The sequence below is a fragment of the Malus sylvestris genome, chromosome 9, assembly GCF_916048215.2.
Source record: "Malus sylvestris chromosome 9, drMalSylv7.2, whole genome shotgun sequence".
NCBI lineage: Eukaryota > Viridiplantae > Streptophyta > Magnoliopsida > Rosales > Rosaceae > Malus > Malus sylvestris.
The window spans coordinates 29,816,165-29,839,279 of NC_062268.1; the positions used below are offsets into that span (position 1 = coordinate 29,816,165).

The 23,115-nt window shown below is 35.6% G+C and overlaps 1 protein-coding gene across 3 annotated transcripts; it reads right to left on the reverse strand.

Annotated features, from left to right (window-relative positions):
* Positions 1 to 4,742: 4,742 nt before the first annotated feature.
* LOC126582051 (two pore calcium channel protein 1-like) lies at positions 4,743 to 22,364 on the reverse strand. 3 transcript variants are annotated; one of them, XM_050246020.1, is made up of 24 exons: positions 21,976 to 22,355; positions 21,735 to 21,878; positions 21,526 to 21,639; positions 20,798 to 20,893; positions 19,838 to 19,968; positions 18,611 to 18,671; positions 17,281 to 17,447; positions 16,583 to 16,688; positions 16,315 to 16,392; positions 15,513 to 15,574; positions 14,613 to 14,685; positions 14,261 to 14,326; positions 14,005 to 14,148; positions 12,811 to 12,868; positions 12,318 to 12,425; positions 11,342 to 11,405; positions 10,849 to 11,017; positions 9,247 to 9,311; positions 8,969 to 9,059; positions 8,187 to 8,273; positions 7,146 to 7,214; positions 6,494 to 6,528; positions 6,287 to 6,399; positions 4,743 to 5,113 (listed from the first exon to the last, which is right to left on the reverse strand). In XM_050246020.1, the coding sequence occupies exons 1-23, from the start codon at positions 22,108 to 22,110 to the stop codon at positions 6,309 to 6,311; spliced, it is 2,214 nt and encodes a 737-aa protein (XP_050101977.1). In that variant the 5' UTR covers positions 22,111 to 22,355; the 3' UTR covers positions 4,743 to 5,113; positions 6,287 to 6,308. The 3 variants fall into 3 exon arrangements, with proteins under 3 accessions (XP_050101977.1, XP_050101978.1, XP_050101979.1); XM_050246021.1 differs by lacking the exons at positions 16,583 to 16,688; positions 17,281 to 17,447 and having other exon boundaries at positions 21,976 to 22,357; XM_050246022.1 differs by lacking the exons at positions 4,743 to 5,113; positions 6,287 to 6,399; positions 6,494 to 6,528; ... (2 more) ...; positions 8,969 to 9,059; positions 9,247 to 9,311 and adding an exon at positions 9,383 to 9,547 and having other exon boundaries at positions 21,976 to 22,364.
* Between the last annotated feature and the right edge of the window lie 751 nt (positions 22,365 to 23,115).

A 23,115-nucleotide genomic window follows, 5' to 3' on the forward strand; every position in this document is an offset into this window, starting at 1 on the left:
ATTATCTCATGAGCGGTAGGTCTCGGGTTCGAGACTTGGGAGCAGCCTCTCCATAAATGGGGGTAAGGCTAGCCGACATTCACCTCTCCCAGACCCTGCGTAAAGCGGGAGCCTTGTGCACTGGGTACGACCAAATGTTGATTGTATGGATTACTTGTCACATAAAATGGTACACAAATACGATATACATATGTGATCTCTCTAGCATTACTCATCTATAAAATATACAAATTAGAGGGAATCCACAGGAGTTAATTCAGCCATTAAAAGTTGATGCCAGTCTCTCAAATCACACATTAACATGCATATATATACTTTCAAAGGGCAAGATAATTCATAGATGAGAGGTCAACTAGGTTAGCTCCTATAAAAAGTAGATGCCAATCTCTCCATATTTTCATATGTTATGTAATATTTGATGTCATATGCTTTGTGACTTGGTAAATAAAACAAGATTCGTTAATTTACTAATGGAGCGATAATATGCTCCCACACTAATGCTAATCTTCAACTAATTAATGGTTTGACGTCCTCATTCCAGAGATTAAAATATTGTTTCGTTGTGCGGCTTGGTTAGGAGAGAATTTTTCATGTGACTAGAACACTAATCGGTACATCACATGTCAAAATGCATGTGGAGAGAATTTCTTTTTCAAGTGGTCCTTCACTTTTATTATGACATGTGGTGTACTGGCCCGTATTCTTAGTACACTAAAAAACTCTTTTTGGTTAGGCCTCGAGCAGACTTGGAAACGGATCAACCTTGATCTGTTTATAATCAAATCAGCGGATCCGGATTGTATTCAAACCATGGGATCAAACTAGTCAATCCATAAGCATCAAATTGGGATCGGATCCTTATCATCTAATTTAAGGCTAAAACAGATTAAAGTATAATTAGTAACTTCATAGTTAAGGTTTTAGAAGCAAGGCAGCTTCCCTTTCCAAATGTTTGCTAGCAAAGAGTAACAAATTACCCAATTTGTAAAGAACAATTTCAAGAGTTGAATTACACTTGCCTTATAGCTTATAAGAGTTGATAATGCTTGAACTGACCAACCATGGACCATTCTTCTTTCTGTTTTATTTTCCTTCCAATTTCTTTTTTCAAATGAGTCCCCAGGCGGACCAAAGTGTGAAATGGACTGCAGAAAACCTTAAACAACATGCATGCACCGCGCGTTAAAGATCTTTTTTCTGTTAAGAACAAAATGTTTTACAGAAAACCTTAAACTACATGCATGCGCCGTGCCTTAAGATAAAAATTAAGACGCCAAAGATCGTTGGCTGATTCAGTCATTACAAATTTACAATACGTCTTAAAAACTTAGGGGTGTAGTCAATTTGGATTTCAAATTTTTAATAGATTTTTTTGAAGTGACAAATTTCAAAGGATTTTAATAAATTCTACAAGTCTATGCAGATGTTCGTAGATTTATATGGATTTCTAAATTATAGATTTGTATGGATTTCTTAAGATTTGTGTGGACTTTTTTCATGAATTTTTATCAAAGTTACAAGTGGCTAATACATTTCTTCCCAATTTGTTCTTCCACCATTTCAAATTATAAGTTATACATATCAACCCAAAATCTAAGCAACATCAATTCATGTAAAAAATTCCCACAACATTACAAATATTATACAAAAAGCAATTAAAACCAACATGAACTTCATTAGACAAAAAAGAAGAGCAAAAAAACCCAACTATTAGTCAGATACTTCTTTGAAGCATTAATCAAACAACCTGCAGGCCAAATTTGCGTAACCCTAACTCACCAAACCAACAAAGGGAATTCCCCAAAAACAATGTCTTTCCATTTTCTAATCAAACAAAAACAAACATAATTGGCAAATTCACGAATTGAATCAAATCCAAACAAAAAACCCAATATTTTTTCAATTGCATGCGTCTAACCCACCCAAAAATTGTTACAGTTTTGGTGAATTCAAATTCTCTCCTATTAAAGAAAAAGATTGTCTTGGTAAACAAAAGAATAATCAAAGTAGAAACTGTGAAGAAAAGTGAACTGAAAAATCAAGAGGGTAAGAACATGCCCAAGCTGTGAATATATGCAACCTTCCTCCTCTAAAAAGACTTTCATAAAAAATACATCCCAAAACAAACTCTGAAGAAAACAAACCCTAATTCGACGAAAGATTGGTATGCAAACAGAAGAAAGAAGGAGAAGGCAAACCTAGTTGTGTCTCTGGTGGAAGACAGTACCACGAAAAGAAATCAAAGGTGTAATGGTTGGATTCTTAATGGTATTTGGTATTTATACCGCCACCCTCAAATCCATCAAAATCCCTCTCCCATTAAAATCCTAGCAAATCATTGGTATTCTCACTACCCCTAGAATTGTGTGGACTTTTTTTAAATCATAATCGACTACCCTTAGATTTGAATGTATTCTTTAAAATCCTCTTAAATCCTAATTTGACTACATGATGATTTCAAAGTCTTTTAAAATCCTCTTTCAAAATCATGATTGACTATCCCTAGATTTTAAACTCTATTAAAATCCTAGGAAATCCTAATTTGACTACAACCTTCTGAAAGGACTGGGAATAAAAAATAGGGAAATAATCATAAATAAGACACTTTCTTAATCTTGGGACAAAAATACGATTTATTGAATATGCACACGATATGCACATGCCATGCACAACAATCAGACAGAAATATGATTTTTCTTTACACCTTAAAATGACTTAATTGACCTCAAATATAAATGGGTTATTTCCTCCCATTTTCTTATTTTTCTCTCTCTACTCTCTCTCTCTCTCTCCCTCCTCTATTCTCTCACTTTCTCCCTCACGCACTCTCTCTCCCACTCTCACTGTGCACACACGGTGCACAATCGTCCCGACCAACACCGTCTAAAATGAAGCCACCACCAATTTCATCTCATCCTCACCAGTCCAAAACACCTAGCCTTGTCATGAATCTCATTCCCGATCGTTGGGATCGAAACTCAAGTAGGCCGCGAGTTTTCCGGCCATTTTCCGACAACACGACAAACAATCGAGGCTCAAGAGTTTTATGGCCATTTTCCAACAACATGACAAACATTCGAGGCTCAAGATCAACACCATTGGACTCACATCGAGGGTAGGACACAAAGCCCAATCATTAAATGCTGGTGCACACACGATGCTAGAAACAAAGCCCTCTCTCTCTCTCTCTCTCTCTCTCTCTCTCTCTCTCTCTCTCTCTCTCTCTCTCTCTCTCTCTCTCTCTCTCTCTCTCTCTCTCTCCACGAACATCATGAACATGAGGGGTCAACACCACCTAAACAAGAAAACTCATTTGTCATTGACCAAAAATAAGAAAACCCATTTGTTATTGACCAAAAAATAAGAAAACTCGCTTGTTGTTTGCTCTTCCTTCCAATATTTGCAGATTAGTGGGATTAAAGAAGTGAGTTTTTTCATATTTGGGGAAGGGAAGAATAAACCCAAGAGCTGTATGAAGTAATAGTGAAACAAAATTTAATCAATTTCTCCCTCTTCTATATCATGAGGTTCCCTACCTTGTTTGAATGTTGTGATCATATTTACTAAAAATTGGCAATTTGTGTTTTATTGGATGAATTTTTCAGGATATGCTCACTGTATGTACATAACATGCACATGATATGCTCACAGATCTGAGCTGACCCAAAAACCCAGATCTCACAGCTCTCTCTTCGAAATCAGAAAAATGACATCATCACTAGTGACGTCACAACCATATACAATATATGCACACCACATGCACATCATATGTATAATACATCCACATAACTGGAGATCGAGCAACGAGCTGCTTTTCGCATTAATAAGAAACTTTAACAGCAACCTATTGGTATAATGGATACAATTAAAACATAATTGTTGCATATATAAGATTACAATGGCAGTTTGAAAAGTCTTGTTACGTATATCAATCACCACTTAACCGTGCACATTGAAAACATGATACTCGTTATTTCATGGTCACGCATGACCCTTAACGTCCTCTAAGCTTTTTCTTAATTTTGTTTTTCACCGAGGACAACTAGGTTGTGGTCATACTCGCTAAATTCCGAGTGCAACGTACGTGCACCATAATTAGTGAGCATTATCACTTCTCTTATTAAGATGTAACCATGAACACTGGATGCACACCACATGCACATTACGGAAAAAATTTCACAAATTTCTGCAACTACACACTTTGAATCAGAAGTTGTTTCATTCCAGTTTCGTAGCACATCAAAACTTGAAATTTATTCCACTAACCCATAGACCCCAACATGAAACACAAACCCTAATGTAACTTTTAAGTATTAATTCATCTTACAAACAACTCATTTATTCCATAAATCATTGATGAAGGAACAAGAAGCTAAACACACTACCTTACTATGCTTGCCGAAGCTTCAGTCGCCAGAAAAATGGAACTTTCCAACCAAAACAAAAAATATGGTACAAAACTCAACTCACTCTTCTAATCTTTCTCTCGCATCCTTTGTTCAAAATCAAAGGTATGAGGTCACCCAAAACCCAACTCACTCTTCTCACCTCTCTTTGGACTTCCCTTTCTCCGAAATCGGAGCTTAGAGATATGAGCTCAACCTAGGAACCCGGAGCTCTCTCGACATTCCTCTCTTCCAATGCAATGGGCTGATGATTTTTTATGAGTATTTTAGTTTTCGGTTTTGTGCATAGTGTGCATGACTTGTGCATGGTCGGTTTGTTCTATTTTTGTCTCAAGATTAAGAAAATGTCCTATTTCTGGTTATTTCCCTAAAAAGTATTACGTATGTACATACAGGAGATGCCATTGTGGTTTTGTTTGTACAATCAACTAACAATACAAATACGATGAAAACGAGCGTATCATCAGTAGCAAAAACTGTAATGAAAGAACAAAATTATTTACCAGAAACAGATACATGGTAAAATCACTGATTGATCGAACCTCTACGGCCAAAATATAGTACATGAGCAACTATGGAATCGAATCCATCAATGTCTCACTTCCAAAATGATTTGAATTTAAGCACAGCTGGAGAATCTGAACACAAAGGCAGCTCGCCTCTTGTTGATATTACCTTGCACCGTTTTCTAGCTCCACAAAGACAATCTGCCAAGAAGCACATAAATGTAAATGGTAAATTACCCCTACCATCATATGCCACATTCCCTCAAATTTTCCTTCCCTAAAAGTCACATACTGGTCATTTAACGTTAATTTTTACTAAAGACGGCGTGCCTGCTAGACACAATGTCCAAAAAGTGCCGAGACACATGCATCATAAAAAATCTAACACAACTCGACCAAGGAAATTACCTTAGCAGAGGTCATGGGTTGTAACAAGTCCTTTCAAAACTCAAAAGTCTATGAAAAGTGAAAAGGGTTGTTCGTTAGATGGGCACCAAATACGGATGACAATCACAACTCACAACAATGACTCCCATCACTGAATAGGATGGAGTTTTCCATAAAGGCGAGAAAGGGAGAAGACTATTGAAGAACAGGAGAAGAAGAGTCCTTGAGGGAAGATGAAGACTTGGTTGAACGACGTGAGAAGGAAGCTCAGCCACAATCAGAAAACCAACAAGGCATTCTGCATTGAGTTAGTTACCAGGGGACGCCCAGTCGAGAAAGCAAAGGACAGGTGGTAGCATAATGGCTGGATGCATGGCAAAGATGACAAGAACCAATGGGTACACTGCCTAGAACACCAGGAGCGACTGAACCAGAACCAGTGGTTACAGTGGGTAGAGTCTCATCTGAAGACCTATAGGTAACAACTTGAGCATCCATTCACTAAAAACAACTTCCTTGCAGCAGTGTGAATTATGGGTTGTAGCTTAGGGTTTACTAGCACCCATCACATCAATGAATGAGCTATGTGAGTTTTAAGGTGGCGTAGGGTTTACTTGAGTGTTTTAGGGTGAAGAAAATGTGTGCCGATAGGGTTTAGGTATTGGTGAGGTGTATAAAGAAGAGCAAGTGAAAATGTTTTTTCTTTTTCTATAACCTTTGTTATTAGTACTCAATTGTTTTATGAACCAATAAATTTGACAGTAACTCAAAGAAAAAGGGGAACAAACTTGACATTCAGAAAAGTTTTGGTGGAGTATGAATAGAAGCGCAAAATATAATTATTTATCCGGATATTGTGCATTCATATTTAAAAGTCAGATGCTTAAACGAAATTTTGAAGGAATTAAATATTTGCAGTTAACTAAGGTAAGAGCAAATAACAAAAATAATAACAATTATAATATAGTAATAATAGTTTTTTTTTACCTTGATGAAAAGGAAGGAATCTCTATGCTGTATTGGAGGGTTGTGTCTGAGTTAGCTCTGAACTCAGCATATGGTGAAGAAGAACATCAATTCTCTGGCTCTGAGTTTTGGAGCTGCACAAAACCCAAGATATGAGTTTAGGCTATCTAAACACTTTAAACATAGGGTACCAACTTGACGCATCCACAAATTTTTAGAAATACTTACCCCAAAGATCGACGTCGATCTTTTGCTCCTTCCCCCTAAATTAATAAAACAGGATAAAACTTAATCATTCGGTAACACTGAATTGTTAGTGGTCAGATGCCTATTTTACATGATGCATGATAACTATAATTTTCAGGGTTGGCATGAGATAAAATATTTTAATGCTCCAAATACATTAATGGAAAACTCTGTACAAAAACCAAATCGTGTAAAAAACACTACTTTTGCTGGTACTTAATAGAGTGCATCAAAATAAATTAACCAGCTGTCAAATCATCCATTTCATGCATGAACAATATTGGGAAACATCAACATTTTAAACAACATAGTGGTGGTATTAATTGGTTTTTATTTGAAAATGTACATTTGATATGTGTGCACAAGGAGTCCCCACAGCAGGAATTAAGGGCAGCCGGAATCATATGAATAATAACACCAACCCCCATAACATTTTCAAAGTACCCTTAATCCTGCTTTTGTATGCTAAAAAAAATTGATTTTCAAATTTCAGAGTTACATGAAGAAAAAGATACCACTCTCTTCCCTGTTAATTTGAATTCCCATAAAAAGCGTGAAATTTTTTCATGAATTGGTGCCAAAGTTGAAATTTTTCTTTCAACTTGGAGAATAAATTTTCCCAGAAGATACTGACCTCCTCAAATTTTTCTGATAACTCAAGATCCATTTCAGCAAAGAACGCCTCCAGGACAAAAGCCATGACCTGAAATTACATGGAAACAAAAACACGAAACACAAACATACCAGTTTAAATTCTGTAATTTCTTTAGGGAAACTGAGAGATGTGCATAACGATATACAAAAGACCCATGCTAAGCACAGGGAAGCCAGTGTTTGAGACCACTTCATTCAATTGTCCAATTAAAGTTTTGTATAAACGCCAAGATCACATCATTTCCGATGATTGATTTGGCACATAGATGATGTAAGATCTCATATTTCTTTACTAAGAACATTTGCTAATCTATTCATAATTAAATAAAAAACATACCACTCCAACAATATTATATATAGAAAGTTATTATATAACGAAAATGAATGTAGTGGGAAAAACTAGTACTGTCAAAAACATAATGCTGTTGGATGTGCACCTGTTTGAAATCCTTTAGTTATAATCTACAAAAGAAACAAACTGAAAATGAACTTGAAATTTCCTTTTGCTTGCTGATTGGGTTTATGTTATATAGGACTTTATGCATCGTTTGAGTTTATCACAAACCATTTTCTTTTATGATGGCCTTATATGAGCTTCAATTTACAGTCCTCTACTTTGCCAAGTGCTAGGGTATTGGCTGGTCTAAAAGCCCTGCTCAGTTAAATGTTGGGTTGACTCAGGTGATAGCAACCTGTTCCCCTAATCATTGTAGAAAATAACTGACTATGATAGTTGTGCTCTTCAAATAAGAAATGCAACTGGAGCAGTTTGTAAATCTATAGTTGCAATTTTCTAATGTAAGATGTTAAAAAGTTATTCACAATAGGGTTAGTGCACAATGCGAAATTTGAGGCCTACATTCATATTGATTTATGTATGATTGCATGTATACCTGCATCCATAATTCCATATGCATACAAGGAGATATTTGCATGTGTGCATGTAATAGAGTATTGTGCGTCTACAATACATGAAACGGAAAACAGATGAAACATTTTAGTGGCATTTTTGGTAACTCACCAAGTTCAATAGCAGTACGACAGTTACAAGATAAAAGCTGACAAAATATACAATGCTCCACCAAGTTCCTGTTATTTCCTGATAACCCTGAAATAGTAAAACATATGATTAGGGTCATAATAGCAAGTATTTCATCTATACTTCGGTAAAAAGATAATAAAAACTGATTTAATTTTCAAGACGCTCCTAAACCATATGGTCAACAAATGAGCTCCATCAACAACATCTACTTTGAAAAGTGGTTAGTATTGCTTAAAAGTGCTCCAATTGATTCCTTACAGAACATGAATGTACAATAACAAATGTATGCAAGAATTATGCAAAAGTCAAAAACCTCAAGAAGCGAAAAGCAAAAAAGAAAAAAAAAAAAACACAGTGAAATCTAAATGGATGAATAAGCACGACAAATTATATAGAAAAGCATCCTCAAAAGATATGCAAAACAAGGGATTATTTGCATCATCAGCAACAAGAGATTATTTGCTCTTGATCTGTCACCAACAGATTTAAAGTCTTAAGTCAAGGTATTTAACATAACCAGTCCAATCCACTATGGGTTATATAGAAAAGACTATTTGGATTTGGTTCACATGTATTATTTTTCTATGACAAATTCCCGAGATTTTCCATCTATGTATTCAGGTCGGTCCTAAGTACCAAGTTATTAAGGGGCCTTTCCCTTTGCCCTAACCAGAGTGTGGGGAGAAGGGTCGTGCGTGTGTAGGGGGGGTATATATGCAATATTACTTAATAGAAAAGAGAAAGCTGGGACATTTACATACCTCCATCCACAAATGCCAGTTTCCCATGACTAGCAAATTGAAAAGTGTTACCATCCCATTTGGGTAGTCATTGAAGTTGAAAAGTAAATAGCTGATTTTGTCAAGAAAGTCAACAAATTTAACAAGGAATTTTCCCGACAGTTAACAGTAAATTATGCCAGCTTTTATCAATATTCTACTTAAGGGAATGAAGCTAAAGAAGATAAGAGCCATCCTGTTCAATATTCTACTAAATATCGCAGGTTTAGTGTCAACAGTTCCATCAAAGCAAAGGATACTCATTCTCATAAAGCTCAGATCCTTCCAGCAAGGCATTTCCATCATTAACAATTCCACCAAATACCTACAAATTAAGAAGGAAAGAAGTCCTTAGAGACAGATATACTATTAGCATAATGGTTGAAAGTTTGATATAGTTTCAGAAATGTAAGCATATCACAATGGGCTCGGAAGATGTCACGCCATATAACTTCTGATGCATTCATTTACCACTCTCTGCCTCAGAAAGGTGTCCCTCAAATAAGCATGGGGTCAAGTGATACTTTCGTGATGGTTTAGGGGGAATTTTGATAATTAAACCTGTGTGCGTGTGTACTAGTCATCAAACAATAACATAAGAAATGGACGAACACAATGTTCCTTTTAAAAGAAAAAAAGGCTAATGATGACAATCAAATGGTCAAATGATTTTTTATTCAGGTGAAGTTTTTAAGGGTTGATTCTTGATTTTTTTTTTTTATTTCAATGAACATTTTCAAGGATGATTCTTGATGGGGATCTAAATACTAGACTGCATGGATTATTGAACCTCATTGCAAGGTGCCCCGAACAATGAAATACTCCAGAGGAATCCCTAAGGGGTCCTAAATATTTGTGTGTGTGTGTGTGTGTGTGTGTACAGTAAAGTCATTAACACTTCTCCTAAGACCCACCATAGGACATAAATGCTAATGAAGAGCAAGATATTATCAAGAGCAAGATATTATCATGTGGCTCACCTTTTAAGCCAGTTACTTGGCCTTATTTTGGTCCCATTGGCAGAGTCAGGTTTTTATTTGCTAATCAAGACTCTTTCTTTTTGTCCTCTAAGGATTCCAATTCCTTAAATCTATGCTTGGATGAGGAACGTTAGACTACAAGTGAACTACTCAAACACTACAAAGCTAGTACTGAAACACTAGAATTGCACTACAACAATATTAAACAAAGAACATTCAATAGGACACCTTGAAAGGTGTCTGTTGAAAGTTCTCTCAAAAGAAATGCATCTAGTCATTTTCAAGTCCCTCCATCTAATTTTTTAGTGCATACCTAACAAATTAATCCTCAAGAGTATTACATAATAAGCACATAGGTTTCTCTTCTTTTTTTTCCAGAGTCTGTTCGTTGCTCTTTTGGGTTTGGATTTTTGTACTCTCCCTTTGATTTTAGTTGAATTTGCTAGCTGTTGCTGCCTGTGGACGTAGGCCTACAAGCCAAAGCACGTTAATCCTTTTGTGCTTTTTGTCGGATCCTTGTTTTACATATTTTGGCCTAAATTTTGTTCTCTTTGTTTTGGACAATTCCACACAGCACAAGACACCATGAGGGCCTATTTGGAATTGCGCCCATATGAAGCATATTTGTTCGTTGTACACATATTATACAAGTAAAAAGAAAAATTACTTATACAGTTATACTTTTTAGTTTTTGTACAACTATAAAAACAATGGTCTAACTGGAAGTCTGGAGAGCCTTAGATTAATGTTGTGGTAGTCAGTGAGTTTATTCAATAAGTTTTGGTGCCTTAGATTAAGTTCTGTTTTTGTTCACCTTTTTCTTTTAATGAAGGTATTTTTCATCAAAAAAAAAAAATTTCAAACTCAAGTTTAGAGTATTACCTGTACACCGAGTGTACAATAGATACACATGACACAAAATATGGTTCCAAGGTACGGCATCAAACTCGGTATGAGAGTTAAAAAGGTAGCAACAAATGCCCGGTAGCGCTGGACATACATCAGGAGCCTAATCAATCTTAACATTCTTGCAATTATAAGGTAGCGAATCCTGTTAACAAGAAAACGAGAAATTCAATTACCATATATTCTTACAAAGTGTTTACATAAGATGATTGGATATCTTTCGAACCAAATACGAATCTCAAATGCTCATAAACTACAAATACATCTTACATTAATGCCTTGCTTTTCATGGAGAAGAAACCAAGTATATCATAAGCAAAACCAATGTAGAATGTACAATAATGTTGATGACAAATGTATACTTGGAGAGGTCTAAAGTAGAAGGCATTCATTGAAAAACATTAGGACCAGTCCACAGTAGAAATATAAGAAAGCTAACAGCACAGAGTATAAGAATTTCATCCCTTACCATTCTCCATTTGAAAGAAAAGTTTGTCCTTCAGGAGCCACAAAAGTTATAGTTTCCCCAATAACTGCAAAAGTATCATTCGTTACTGAAATACTGTATCTGATAATGCTAAGAAAGATGCACATCAAATCCAAATTCAATTCCAACTAGAAATAGCACAAACATAGCCTAAAGTGATCATTAATGCGTAAGTGATCTATTACAGTCAATCAACTAATCAATCCTAGAATTAAGTAAATCGCACAAATCATAACAGCAGTGAGGTATATGCAAAATAATTGCAAGGAAACAGAGTCAAACTGTATATTGACCATTGCTTAGAAGAGCTTTATGTGATTGGAATTATTTTAAAGAACAATATCATTAGAAAACAGAATAATGAACATTTTCGTCAAAAACATATTTGATGATAAGAACAAAAGTTTAATATCAGATCAGAAGATTGTGAACTTAGGCTGACCAGTCCTTTATTCCCAAATATAAAACGGAGGATATGACGATTCAGGTAGTAGTTTAAATTATCAAGTTACACAAAAGCAAGTTGATGAAACCATTGAAAGTGAATGTGTGTATATCTGTACAGAGATTGTGGTGTCAGAGAAGGCCTGCTTGGCAAGCTATATGCCCATGGGCATGCAGTTGTAACAAGTGAGACACTTGACTGCTTCTCATGATCGTCTGCTTCCAAAAGCCTCATTGGGTCAAATATTGAGTAACAATAACCTTCTTTTCTTCAATTTTTTTAATATTTGTTTTTACTGAAATGGTTAAAAAATTTCAGGCAACGGCCACATACAAGAATTACCAGGAGGGCACACGTGCAAAGGACTATTGTGGTTTACAATTGAGTAACTTCATCCATCATTGAAATTTTGAATTAAGTGGACAAAAAAAAAATACGAATGTTTCACGAGTTTAAGAAAAAAATGAAGTACAATACAGAAGAAACAGGGATGTGACTGTCTGTACTGGTTACCTATTATCCATGTCACCAGAAAATCAAAGCGATTTTGACCATCCCTCCAATAGTTCTCAAATCCAAAAGAATAGACTTTCAGAGCCATTTCCAGTACATATACCCACCCTGTGAGGCACAAAGCAAACCATTTGAACAAGTTAAAGCTAAGGCCCTCATAAATATAGCTCTCAATAACTGACTTCACCCATTGGCTGAGAGAACCAAAAGAAAATGCACCTGATCGTCAACAATCACAAGATAATTTACACATTCTGTAGATTTGCAACCAGAAACTGGAAATTGAAGTACTTTATTGGTTGAAAATATGAATTTGCTTAACTTTAGATGTAAATGACCTCCAGCCACAAGTTCTAGAACATCCTAGAATTTAGCTGGCTATAAACATCTTCCAAACCAAAAGTAGATTTTGTGTGGCAGCCATACAGATCATTATTCAACTACCATTCCAATAAAGACAGTACGATAAGAGAATGTTGTAGCAAGCCCTTACCAAAAACAAACTCTGCCACTTGCCACACCTCTTGAGCAGTACTGTTTTCTATATCAAGCTGAACACACCAAATTCAAATTAGCATGGATCATAATAATCGACTTAAAAGTAATCACATCAATTGATAATGTGGCTTAACATTCCTATTGAACCCTTTGTAGATAATGAAGCATGGTGCAGATCACACACAAACGTAAATGAGATAGTTTTCTTGTATTGACAAGCATATATCTGAATTATCAACACACAAGGAACAAATGCAGGCATGTCATTTGGGTTCTCTCAATATCCTTTTCAATACCAGAGAGCAACTACACAAGCATCAATGTTTCTCTCGAGCTTAACACCAGAACTGTTCATTATCTTTCCATGTAGGTCAGTCAGCGCAAAGTTGCTGTAAATAAAAAATAGTCAAGTCCTTCTTACATGGTGTATAGAATATTGATGATACTCCAATCATTATCAGAACCAATAATCCGAAGGGAAATCTGACGAAGACATGGTATACTACGAACATTATTTAAAAGGAAAAACTGAAAACCAAATGACAAAAAATAAAATTGAAGGAACAAATAAAAAAGTTGAACATTAAAAAAAGGTTCTCCAGCCACAATTAGGTTGGGGGAGATAGGGGTTCCAACATCCCCTGAGATGGGGCGTCCAAATGCCGACCAAGAGTATTGCCCAAAGCACAAATCTTTAATGAGCTTCTTCCTTCTTATATACCCAAGTACATAGCGGATGTGGGACTCAACATATGAGTGCAAGATACACATAAACATCGGCCATCACAATGCCCCTTGAGATGGAGGCCTTGAGCCCCTTGAGATGGGGCCTTGAGCCCCTAAAGAAAAGTGGTTCTCAAGGTGTGGCCAGTTTTTATGACAGAATAACACAACTCCAACACAAGTAATTAGCAGACTAGTAATGAGTATTACCGTGTTCCGTTAAACCAGTTCAAGACTTTAATAAACAGTCTGTGTATTGGGTAAACCACCTAACTTGAATACAAGACGAATTGGTACGCTTAGTAATCATGTAACATTGACATGAACGTAAGATAATTGTATCGTGTTGACACGATTATAACCTATAGTCTATTATAACTTGACAATTTAAATTTATTATAGTACACATGTATACTATGATTCCTGTAGAGCATTAATGCAAGTTATGTTGGATTTCAAGCCATACCGTTGTTTCGACAATAACAGCAGCCAGATTGACTATGAGCATGAAGGATATTATGTATCCAAATTTGGGACTCCGAACGAAGGCCTTCAACTTTTCAGAGAACAATGAATGGTAGATTGAAGGGAACTTTTCAAGCAAAGAGGGCTGCACCAAAAATTTAAATCATCAAAAGTGCAGTATAAGAGCACATCACCATATTATATTAAATAATAACAAGCAATTTTCTTGTGCTTTGGTCCAAAGAAATTCAACTTACAGAATCCTCCTTCTGGAATCTTAGGGCAATGGCATTGCAAAGATCAAAGAACTCTTCTAAGTTTATCTACCAGTGAAACAAATAAATGTCCAACAAATAAATCAGGGATGTAGAGTCCACAAATGATAATGACCACATGAAACTTAGCAAATAATGGAGTTGCAAGACATACAAGATGCCAACATAAGCTTGTATCAAAGAACGGCAGTACCAATGAAAAATAATAATAACAAATCAGAAAGAGGCCATCAAAGCTATTTTAAACCCACTTATATCAAAAACTCAAATTTATCCTGCATAAAAGATACTAAAAAAAATAGTATAATAAAGGCTTACAAGCAATTCAATCTACCTTGAAGTCTCCACTGTCATCCAGCTCTTCAAATATCAGCTCAAATTCTTCTCTTGTTATGTTTGGCAAAGTCCTAAAAAAATTTAAACAAAGGCATAGTTCAACATCTGCAAGATTTATATCACAAAATATTAAAAAAAAACACACACACGCACACACACGATACGATTCACTCATGGAAACATTTGCAAGAGAATGAAACACTGACAGTGCAATAAGAAATTAGTCGGTATCTGAAGCAAACACAAAAGAGGCACAGGACCAAACTATTGCGACTGTTTAGAAATTGTTGTGTAACGGACCTGGGTAAGCCCACAACTAAAACTGATCCGACACAGATTTTGTAGAGCAGCTCAAAATATGGCGAGCAGATAATTTAAAGGAATTAAAAAAGTGCAAATGCATGTTAAAACTCAATGACAGATCCCCAGGTCAGAAATAACCTTCAAGCCTCGTTTGGTGTCTATGATTGGCTTGAATCGGATAGCTCCCTAGATTCAATGAATGTTGAATGAATAAATGGATGTTAACTTGCATATGTTGTCCAAGTTGAAGATAGAAGATGGACTGTCATCAAGAAAACTTGTCCCTTCAAATCCCCACAGAAATGGTAGGACTGGGTGGGCTAATTTTTCTTCATGACAAATGCATATTCTACTTTTTAGTTGGACAAACTATGCCAGTTGACATCATTTCTTCGTTCAACTTCATGGAATCTAGGAGTTATCCAATTGAAGCCAATCCTAGACACTAAATGAGGGATCAAAGTAATATTTTCACTAAACTACTTCTCAATGTACATGTTCTACTTTAAGCATCCGCTTTCACATTCGACCAAAATGACCTCAAGATTATACATGGAACATTGACAGTATATAGATGAGATTGGACCGCAAATACCTGTAATTATTTAGTTCCTCAAATAGTTGAATACACTGATCCTTATTGAGATATCCTACATTCTGTCAAGGACAAATTTATGGAAGACTTAGACCACTTATCACATGGAAAACATAAAAATAGAAGTTATGTCAAACTCAAACATAACAACAACCACACTCAAACACAGAAAAAACTTCCATTTAAGTGTACTGTAATTGTGATGATTATATTTTACCTTCAATTCAAAGTAAAAGACTAAAAGTCAACTAAGTTGTCATAAATGAAATAAACACTGTTTTCTGAGGGGCGAAAAAGAGAGAGACAAAACCGATAACAAGGATGGCACTTAACAGAGTTAAAGGAAAGATAATAAGGATCATCACCAATTATTAAACTTTCATTAGCATTCACGAATAGGGATCATCTTTTCAATCCCATTCATAATCCCATATTATCGGGAATCATTTATCATTCTAGCTCATGAATAATTTCAAAAACCCACATGCAGGAGCCCTACAAGTACACAGGAGAAACAACTAAAGCGGAAATACAACCTTAAGCTCAACAGATCTAAAACTCTTTTTTTTTTCTTTTTTTTTTGTGGGGGGAGGGGGGGGGGAAGAGAAATAAGAGGAAAGAAAAAAGAATCATCAACTCAAAGAAAATCAAAAGAACAATTTCTGGAATGTTGAAAGATCAACAGCTGAGCGGTCACTAAGTAATAGTATACAGATGAGAAAGAGAAGAATAAATGTGCAAACTTACTCCTATCTCTTATTTTTCTGTAAGATCTAATCAATGAGGGGAAACAATTACTTACATCCTTGTCTAATAAATTGAAGGCTTTCTTTAGTATAGTTTTCCTTGTCTTGTCCATCCCAGAAACTTGTTTCACAAGCTACAAAAAAATTACAAATAAGCACTTTACATTCATATTCTTCTTGAAAATTACAAAAAAATAATCACATCAAAACTTTTAAGTGTAGTAAACTCAAGCAGTGGCTAAACGAGTGGATACTAGATATAACTAAATACAAAAGTCATCCCATGTGATCGTTAAGAGCAGACAGTAAATACATGAAATACACCTGATTTTTGAAGCTATCATACACAACAGCAAGAATCAAGTTCGTGACAAAGTAAACTCCCAACAGCACATAGATAACGAAAAACAAGGAAAACCAACGTGAAGCCCTGAATAAGAAGAAAATGGAATTTCATTAAATAATAGAACGAATGATCACATGTGAAGAATAAAAGCTCAAATCATGTAATATGAAACTTTAAAAAGCTAGAATTGTTCTAATGCCAACTTTAAGAGGACGAACAATGTTCGCAAGCTAAAACAAAAGGAAAGCAAAATTCAAATGTTAAACTTGTAGAAATCCTAATATGAAAATTCCATGCCAAAAACAATAAAACTCTTAACATTTCTTCAGCCAATCTATGGTGCATTCCTTGATTGACATGTTTTTTATAATTTCTCATTTTAATTTTTACTCCTTTGTTATTCTGCTCATTGGTTCCCCTGCATAAGGATTCTTTGAATATTTCTTGCCAGTATATTTCTCTCTATCCCCAAAGAGTGACATACCAGTCAAATAAACTCAAATTAAAATCCCCACTGGAATTCCCAAATTATGGGGAAAATGTGAAAAGTCTGTAAAAATATTCAGTTCAACAGTACAAAAAAAGGAACGAGACTTTACTAGATGAAATTAAAAACCGAAAGGAAAAAAAAAACAAAAAAAAGAGCGCTCTAATTCATCTTCATGGTCAAACTTACTTGTAGGCAGGTATCCAGACATCTGGATTGTTTGATGTGGTGAATAAAATAAACATCTGATACAATGTGACACCATATGAAGTAAATACTATTTTCCCCTGCAGGGTATCTTCAAACATGACATAGGCCAACCAACTGGCAAACAGAAGAAATAAGAGCCCTAGAGCCTGCAATGGAAAAAAAAAAAAACTTAACAATGAAAACAGGAAAAGTTTAAATGTTTTTATTCAATGAAACTGAACAAATTGGAAGTGTGCCATCACAGAAGCCTTACAAATGGACTTTTTCTTTTTTGATAAAAGAACAGAAGAATTGAATATAAAAAATTAAAAAAAAAAAAAAAAGCTGAACAAAAATATAACGTTAACCAACAAAAACTAGAATATATGAACAAAATCTTTCAGCAAATCAAAAACCAGAAGCAGTAAACAAAACATTTGAAGCAACAGTTTCCACAAAATACACTAACCCCAACACTCCTCCCCAATCAAGAAAGATTTCACAATGGGAACGAAACAAAAAATATAAATTCTATCCCAATTTGACCTCCAAACCATCCTCCTTTTCTAAAAGATATTCTTGTCCCATGCCATTCCTAAACCCTTAACCCCTTCAGGCCTTCACCCATGAAAACCCCTGCCAACACAGCAGTTTCTAGATAAAACTCAGACCAAACAGAACACCTGCAGCAATCGGAGACAAATCTGACTAATGAACATGTAGTGCAGAAAAATATGGTCTGCATTCTCCTCATCCAGTTTACACCACACACCAATGTGGAGATAATCACGCAAAGGATCTTCTCTAGAACATGTCACAGGTATTTAGAGGTTTCCAAATCAACCAGCCAAGAGAATTTGCTCCTAATCTGGCACACCGGCCATCCAGATTATCTTAAATCGGTCAGAGGAGGGTCCAGTTGTTCTGTAACCAATTGAAAGGACAAGCTGACTGGACCATGGTCCTTGGTCAACTAGACATGAGCCCAAGGAGACATTACTTATAAGAAAGGACAAGTCTGCAATTACTTTGAGCTCCCTAGCTTTGAGGTTTATAGGAATTTGTAAGTTCCACGAAATAACTACAAGTGCAGAGAACTGCCACTGAAGGGATAGACACATTCAATTCAAAGAAGATCGATACAAGGTAGGAAATAAATGTTGGAAAGAGGACTTAACCAACCAAATACCTTCCCCAAATCTGACTCTCTTCCCATAATCAATCACAATAAGATTCAAAAAAGAGAAGAATAAAATAAATAAAGCTATAAGGTAAGACAATCAGAAGCTAACAAAAGAAATAAGAGCGCAAAAATAGATAGTTAACAAACCACGATGTTTATGTATGTGCCAAGCATTCCAGCCACGATGAGCATGCACGACCGCAATTCCCTTAAATGGAACCAAGCAAGCTTGAGTTATTGCAGGGAAAAGAACAACACAATACATGCATAAAAAAATAATTAACATTATGAGTTTTGCTTCAACAACTATTACCCATATGGCATCATCAATGATTTAAAAGAACCAATTGTCACTATGTAGGCATTTATGCCTGTAAACCTTAATTAAAAAACTAGAAAATTTGTCTCCAGTTCTATATTATACGGAAGGGTAAAAATTGAAGGAAATGGATGTAGTTTCCCATGTGAACAGAATCAGAAGATGCATGACACTGTACAAGCAGCACTCCTCAGCATCTGTGTTTTGACTCTTTGTGAGCAGGACAAGAGTCCATATGAGGATCACATATAAAACATTTAAGAAAAAGGACATAATAAAATACATAAATAAATGTCATTTGCATCTTATGTGGCCCTTAAAATCTCTAGATATGAAAATTCATGTGCATAAAAAAAAGGAAAAATGTTAGCAATACCACAGGAACTTTAACCCTGTGACACTTGACCACCTGAACTAAACTTTTATGACAAAATACTGCCTACCGTCAAGACTGTTAGGATTTCCGTTTAAAAACAAAAGGTCACGTGCGAGTCACATCACCACCATTTTGTGACGGATTGCCACTTAAATTAATTTTTGTGTGCAATATTGCATCCTGATTTTTTTGTTTTGGCCATATTATCACCAGGAACCTTACAAATTATCCCCCAACTGTATTCAAGCAATCATTTTATAATTTATTTTATTTTAGTTTTGTTCAAAATAATATCAGGCATTTGGAATAGCATCTTATGGGCCATCAAAAAATAATTTTGAAAGGCCATACAATGTCAAACCCCCGAGATATTTTTTTTTTATCAAAACTAAGAAAATATGTAAAATGGGTTTTTAAATTTTTTTTTTCCCCAAAAGCTTGAATAAGATTGAAAGGGTAATTTGGAAGCAAAAGAATAGTTTCAAGTGGCAATATGGCACATATAAGAAGTTCAGGTGGCAGTTTGTCACATGATTCACATGTGATAATTTTTAAACAGAGAGCCTAATGGTCTTCACGATAGGTGTATCTTGTAACAAAAGTTTAGTTAGGTGGTAAATGTCACAAAAGAAAGTCCAAGCGGTCAAGTGTCACGTGAATTGGGTTTTACACACAATACCTGAAATTCAAGATGAAAAAGATAACTCTGATGTATGGTGCAATCCTGAAAGGAAGGGAATCAAAGGCCACTGAAGACAAATAGAGAGCATAAACCAGCATATCAGCAACCAAAAGCAGTAGGCACGTGACCTGAAAAAAAAAATACAAAATTGAAAGAAAAAATCATTCCTAGAAAGAAAACAAGAACAGCATTTGGCATTCATGGTCGGTGGACAAATCAAATATTAATTTCCACATTGATTTTATTCATTTTTAAATCAAAAAACGCTTTTTTTCTAAGCTGTTTATAATGCTCAAGATATCAATAGTTATGGAAGTCCAAATGCACAGAACACATATTATAATATACACATCTAGAAAGGATGAAACTGCTACTGTTAAATATATATATATATATATACCAGAAAGGAACTAAAGCCCCAAATCAACTTCTCAAGGATTTTTAGGTGGAAGGTTATTTGCTTAGTATCTTTTAGTTAGAAGATAACTGATTTTTATCTGTAGTTCTGTACAAAATCCAGAATCCTAGACTATATTTTTATTCCTTATAGACAGAATTTGAATATTAAATATGAAAGGCGTGTCGAAGATATTGTATGTGATAAAAATGAAAATACTCTTCTGATTTTCAAGTAAATTTCTGTATGGATATGAAGTAGCCATCAGGAGAAGCAATAAAATTTCACATGACTGCCTAAGGCCAATGATGCTGAGACAATACTCAGGAAACAATGATGCTGAATTATACTCAAGAAACAATGATGCTGAAATTGTTGATGCTAATACAATAAGGACTGCATAACAGTTACATCTGCAACAACAAATCCACCGCACTTTGATTCACATAAAGAATGCTAGAAGACCAAGATGAATATGATTTATTGATATTATGGAGGGCGGGTAATGGAGGGAACCTTTCATATTACAGCCAATAATAAGGCCAAAACCAAGCACCTACCTTGAATAGGGTAAGAGGATTTTTCCAATAGAGATGGAACCCTTCATACGAAATTGGAAAGAAAATGTGCACTACGAGTACAATGAGTGTTATGCCCTGCACAGAAAGGGTAAAATTTAAAATTCCAAACATTAAATGGAAAGTAGCTGTCTAATGCATGTTAACAGAAATTAGGCCATAAAAATGAAACCTCAAAAATGCATCTTATAAGCTCAAGTGAACCCCACGAATATTCTGACAACATCTTTCTAGTAAACAACAAAAACGCAATACCACTACGCGTGTATGCATGCATCTCTATCGGATACAATTTACTTACACTATGTGAGGGTAAAAAGGTCGTACCCAGTGCACAAGGCTCCCGTTTTTACGCAGGGTCTGGGAGAGTGGTGGGTAATGTGTCTAATTTACACATCACACAAGCATAGTGACTAATTTACTGAACACGTTATTTACAAAAGCAGGTGTGTGTATGTGTGCATAAGCACAGCATAATGTGAGTGGTGGGCAAGTTTTTGCAGACTTACGGACACAATGACATAAAATTTTGGAGAACTCCGCCGTCCACATATAAATTGCTCATCTCAGAAGTTAGTAGAGTAGTACAATAGTAAACTAGAAGCAACTAATTGAAATCGTTAAAACAAGTATCGAAACTGCATCGAACATATATGATGAACTTGATCAGAATGTTGAGTGTGAAACAGAAATGAGACTAAAAGAAATACCTCAAAAATAAGAGCCTCCAGAGTATTCAAGTACGGCAATTGGCCAAGATAGAAGTAGTCTCTGTCCCTACATGTATAGACAGCGCCAGTATACCTAGCGCACCACAGAGGTTTCTGCACACAATTCACCAAACACCAAGCACCATATCATAAAATTGGGCCCAAAAAAACCCAAATTAAAATTTTGAAAAAACATTGCAGAGACGAACCTCGAGGAAATTGAGTATGATGAGGGCGAAATAGAGGAGAGCCCAAAGGAAGCTGAATCGAAAGAAAAGGAAGTAGAACTTTGCGGCACTCTGAAAGCTTGATTGATCCAGTATCTGCTCGGGTAAGCCAACGCCATCTTCCGCCTGCAGATCATTACAATTTCAAACAACATGCATAACTGCTGTTATAGAGTAACAGCAAGATGAACGATGAGGATTTAGGGAAATGCGAGAGAAAGACCAAATCGACGAGTGCGGCAGCTTTCTGGTAAGGAGTGCCGAAGGAGATGGCATCGGAGCGGCGTTTGAAGGCGATGGGTGGATCTCCGCGTCGCGGGACGCCGCTGCCTTCACCGTTGAGCAGAGGCTTGTCCATGTTCTCCGGAGATGAGACGAGACGCGGTGCGGTTGCCACTGGTGGTGGCTAAGAATATGAATGGCGGTTAGCTTTAGTTGCTTTTTGAGGAGGAAATGCATTAATGAAGTATTAATTACGTGTAACGTAGTGGACGGAGTTGTGGAGTGACTGCCTGATGGGAAATTTCGTGGGTCCGACGTTACTTTTTCTAGCAGGACAACGCGGCGAAGCAAAAATTGAGAGGGAGCCACGTGGTGGTCGTCTAGGTGGTGCCGTCATGTCTGGTGGGTACGGGTTTCAGCAGCTTTTGAAAACGGGTGTAGAAAGGATGGTTGGATAAGGATAAAATGGGAATACAAAAAATACTTTTTATTAGTGGGTGTACAAAGAGAATTTTTTGGTTTAAATAAAAGAGTATGATTCTATCTCTTTCTAATTTTATTTTTTTTTTATTTAAACAATTACAGTTAAATAAAATTAACGTTTTGTGTTAATATTTTAATAATTTAAAAAAGATAAAAAATAATTTATTAAAAACATAAGAGAAAAGAGAATGAGAATATAAAGGACTTGGCTTCTCTATCCTTCCACTTCCCATATACTCTTATCCCTCCTATTTATGCGGTCACGATTAAATCACGTCAACATTTTATATTACTATTATTTTTTATTTTATTATGTTTATAAAAAAAATTAATATAAAATATTATTGTAGCTTATCACACAAAATAAAAGGAAATATGAATGTATGAAAAGTTGGAGGATAGAGAAGCCGGATCCGAATATAAAAAGAGAGGATCCTGTTTCTTAAATGGACCTGGATTGTCTGCCCTCCCATTTCGATGCCCTTCTCATACTCTCCTGTTTGTGTGGTCACGGTTAAGCCACGTCAACATTTTATATTATTATTTCTTTTTATTTTATTATTTTTATAAAAAAATAATATAAAATATTGACGTGACTTAACCGTGACCACACAAAATAGGAGGGCACGGAAAGGGCATCGAAATGGGAAGACAGACA

Bases quoted from the DNA above. Each gene is read 5' to 3' on its own strand.
- LOC126582051 (XM_050246020.1), bottom strand. From the start codon at position 22,110: ATGGACAAGCCTCTGCTCAACGGTGAAGGCAGCGGCGTCCCGCGACGC. The intron at 14,686-15,512 runs GTATTTGCGGTC...AAATTTTTTTAG, and splicing joins GAGGAACTAAATAATTACAG to GACTTTGCCAAACATAACAA. The intron at 12,426-12,810 runs GTAAGGGCTTGC...TGTGCCTCACAG, and splicing joins AGTGGCAGAGTTTGTTTTTG to GGTGGGTATATGTACTGGAA.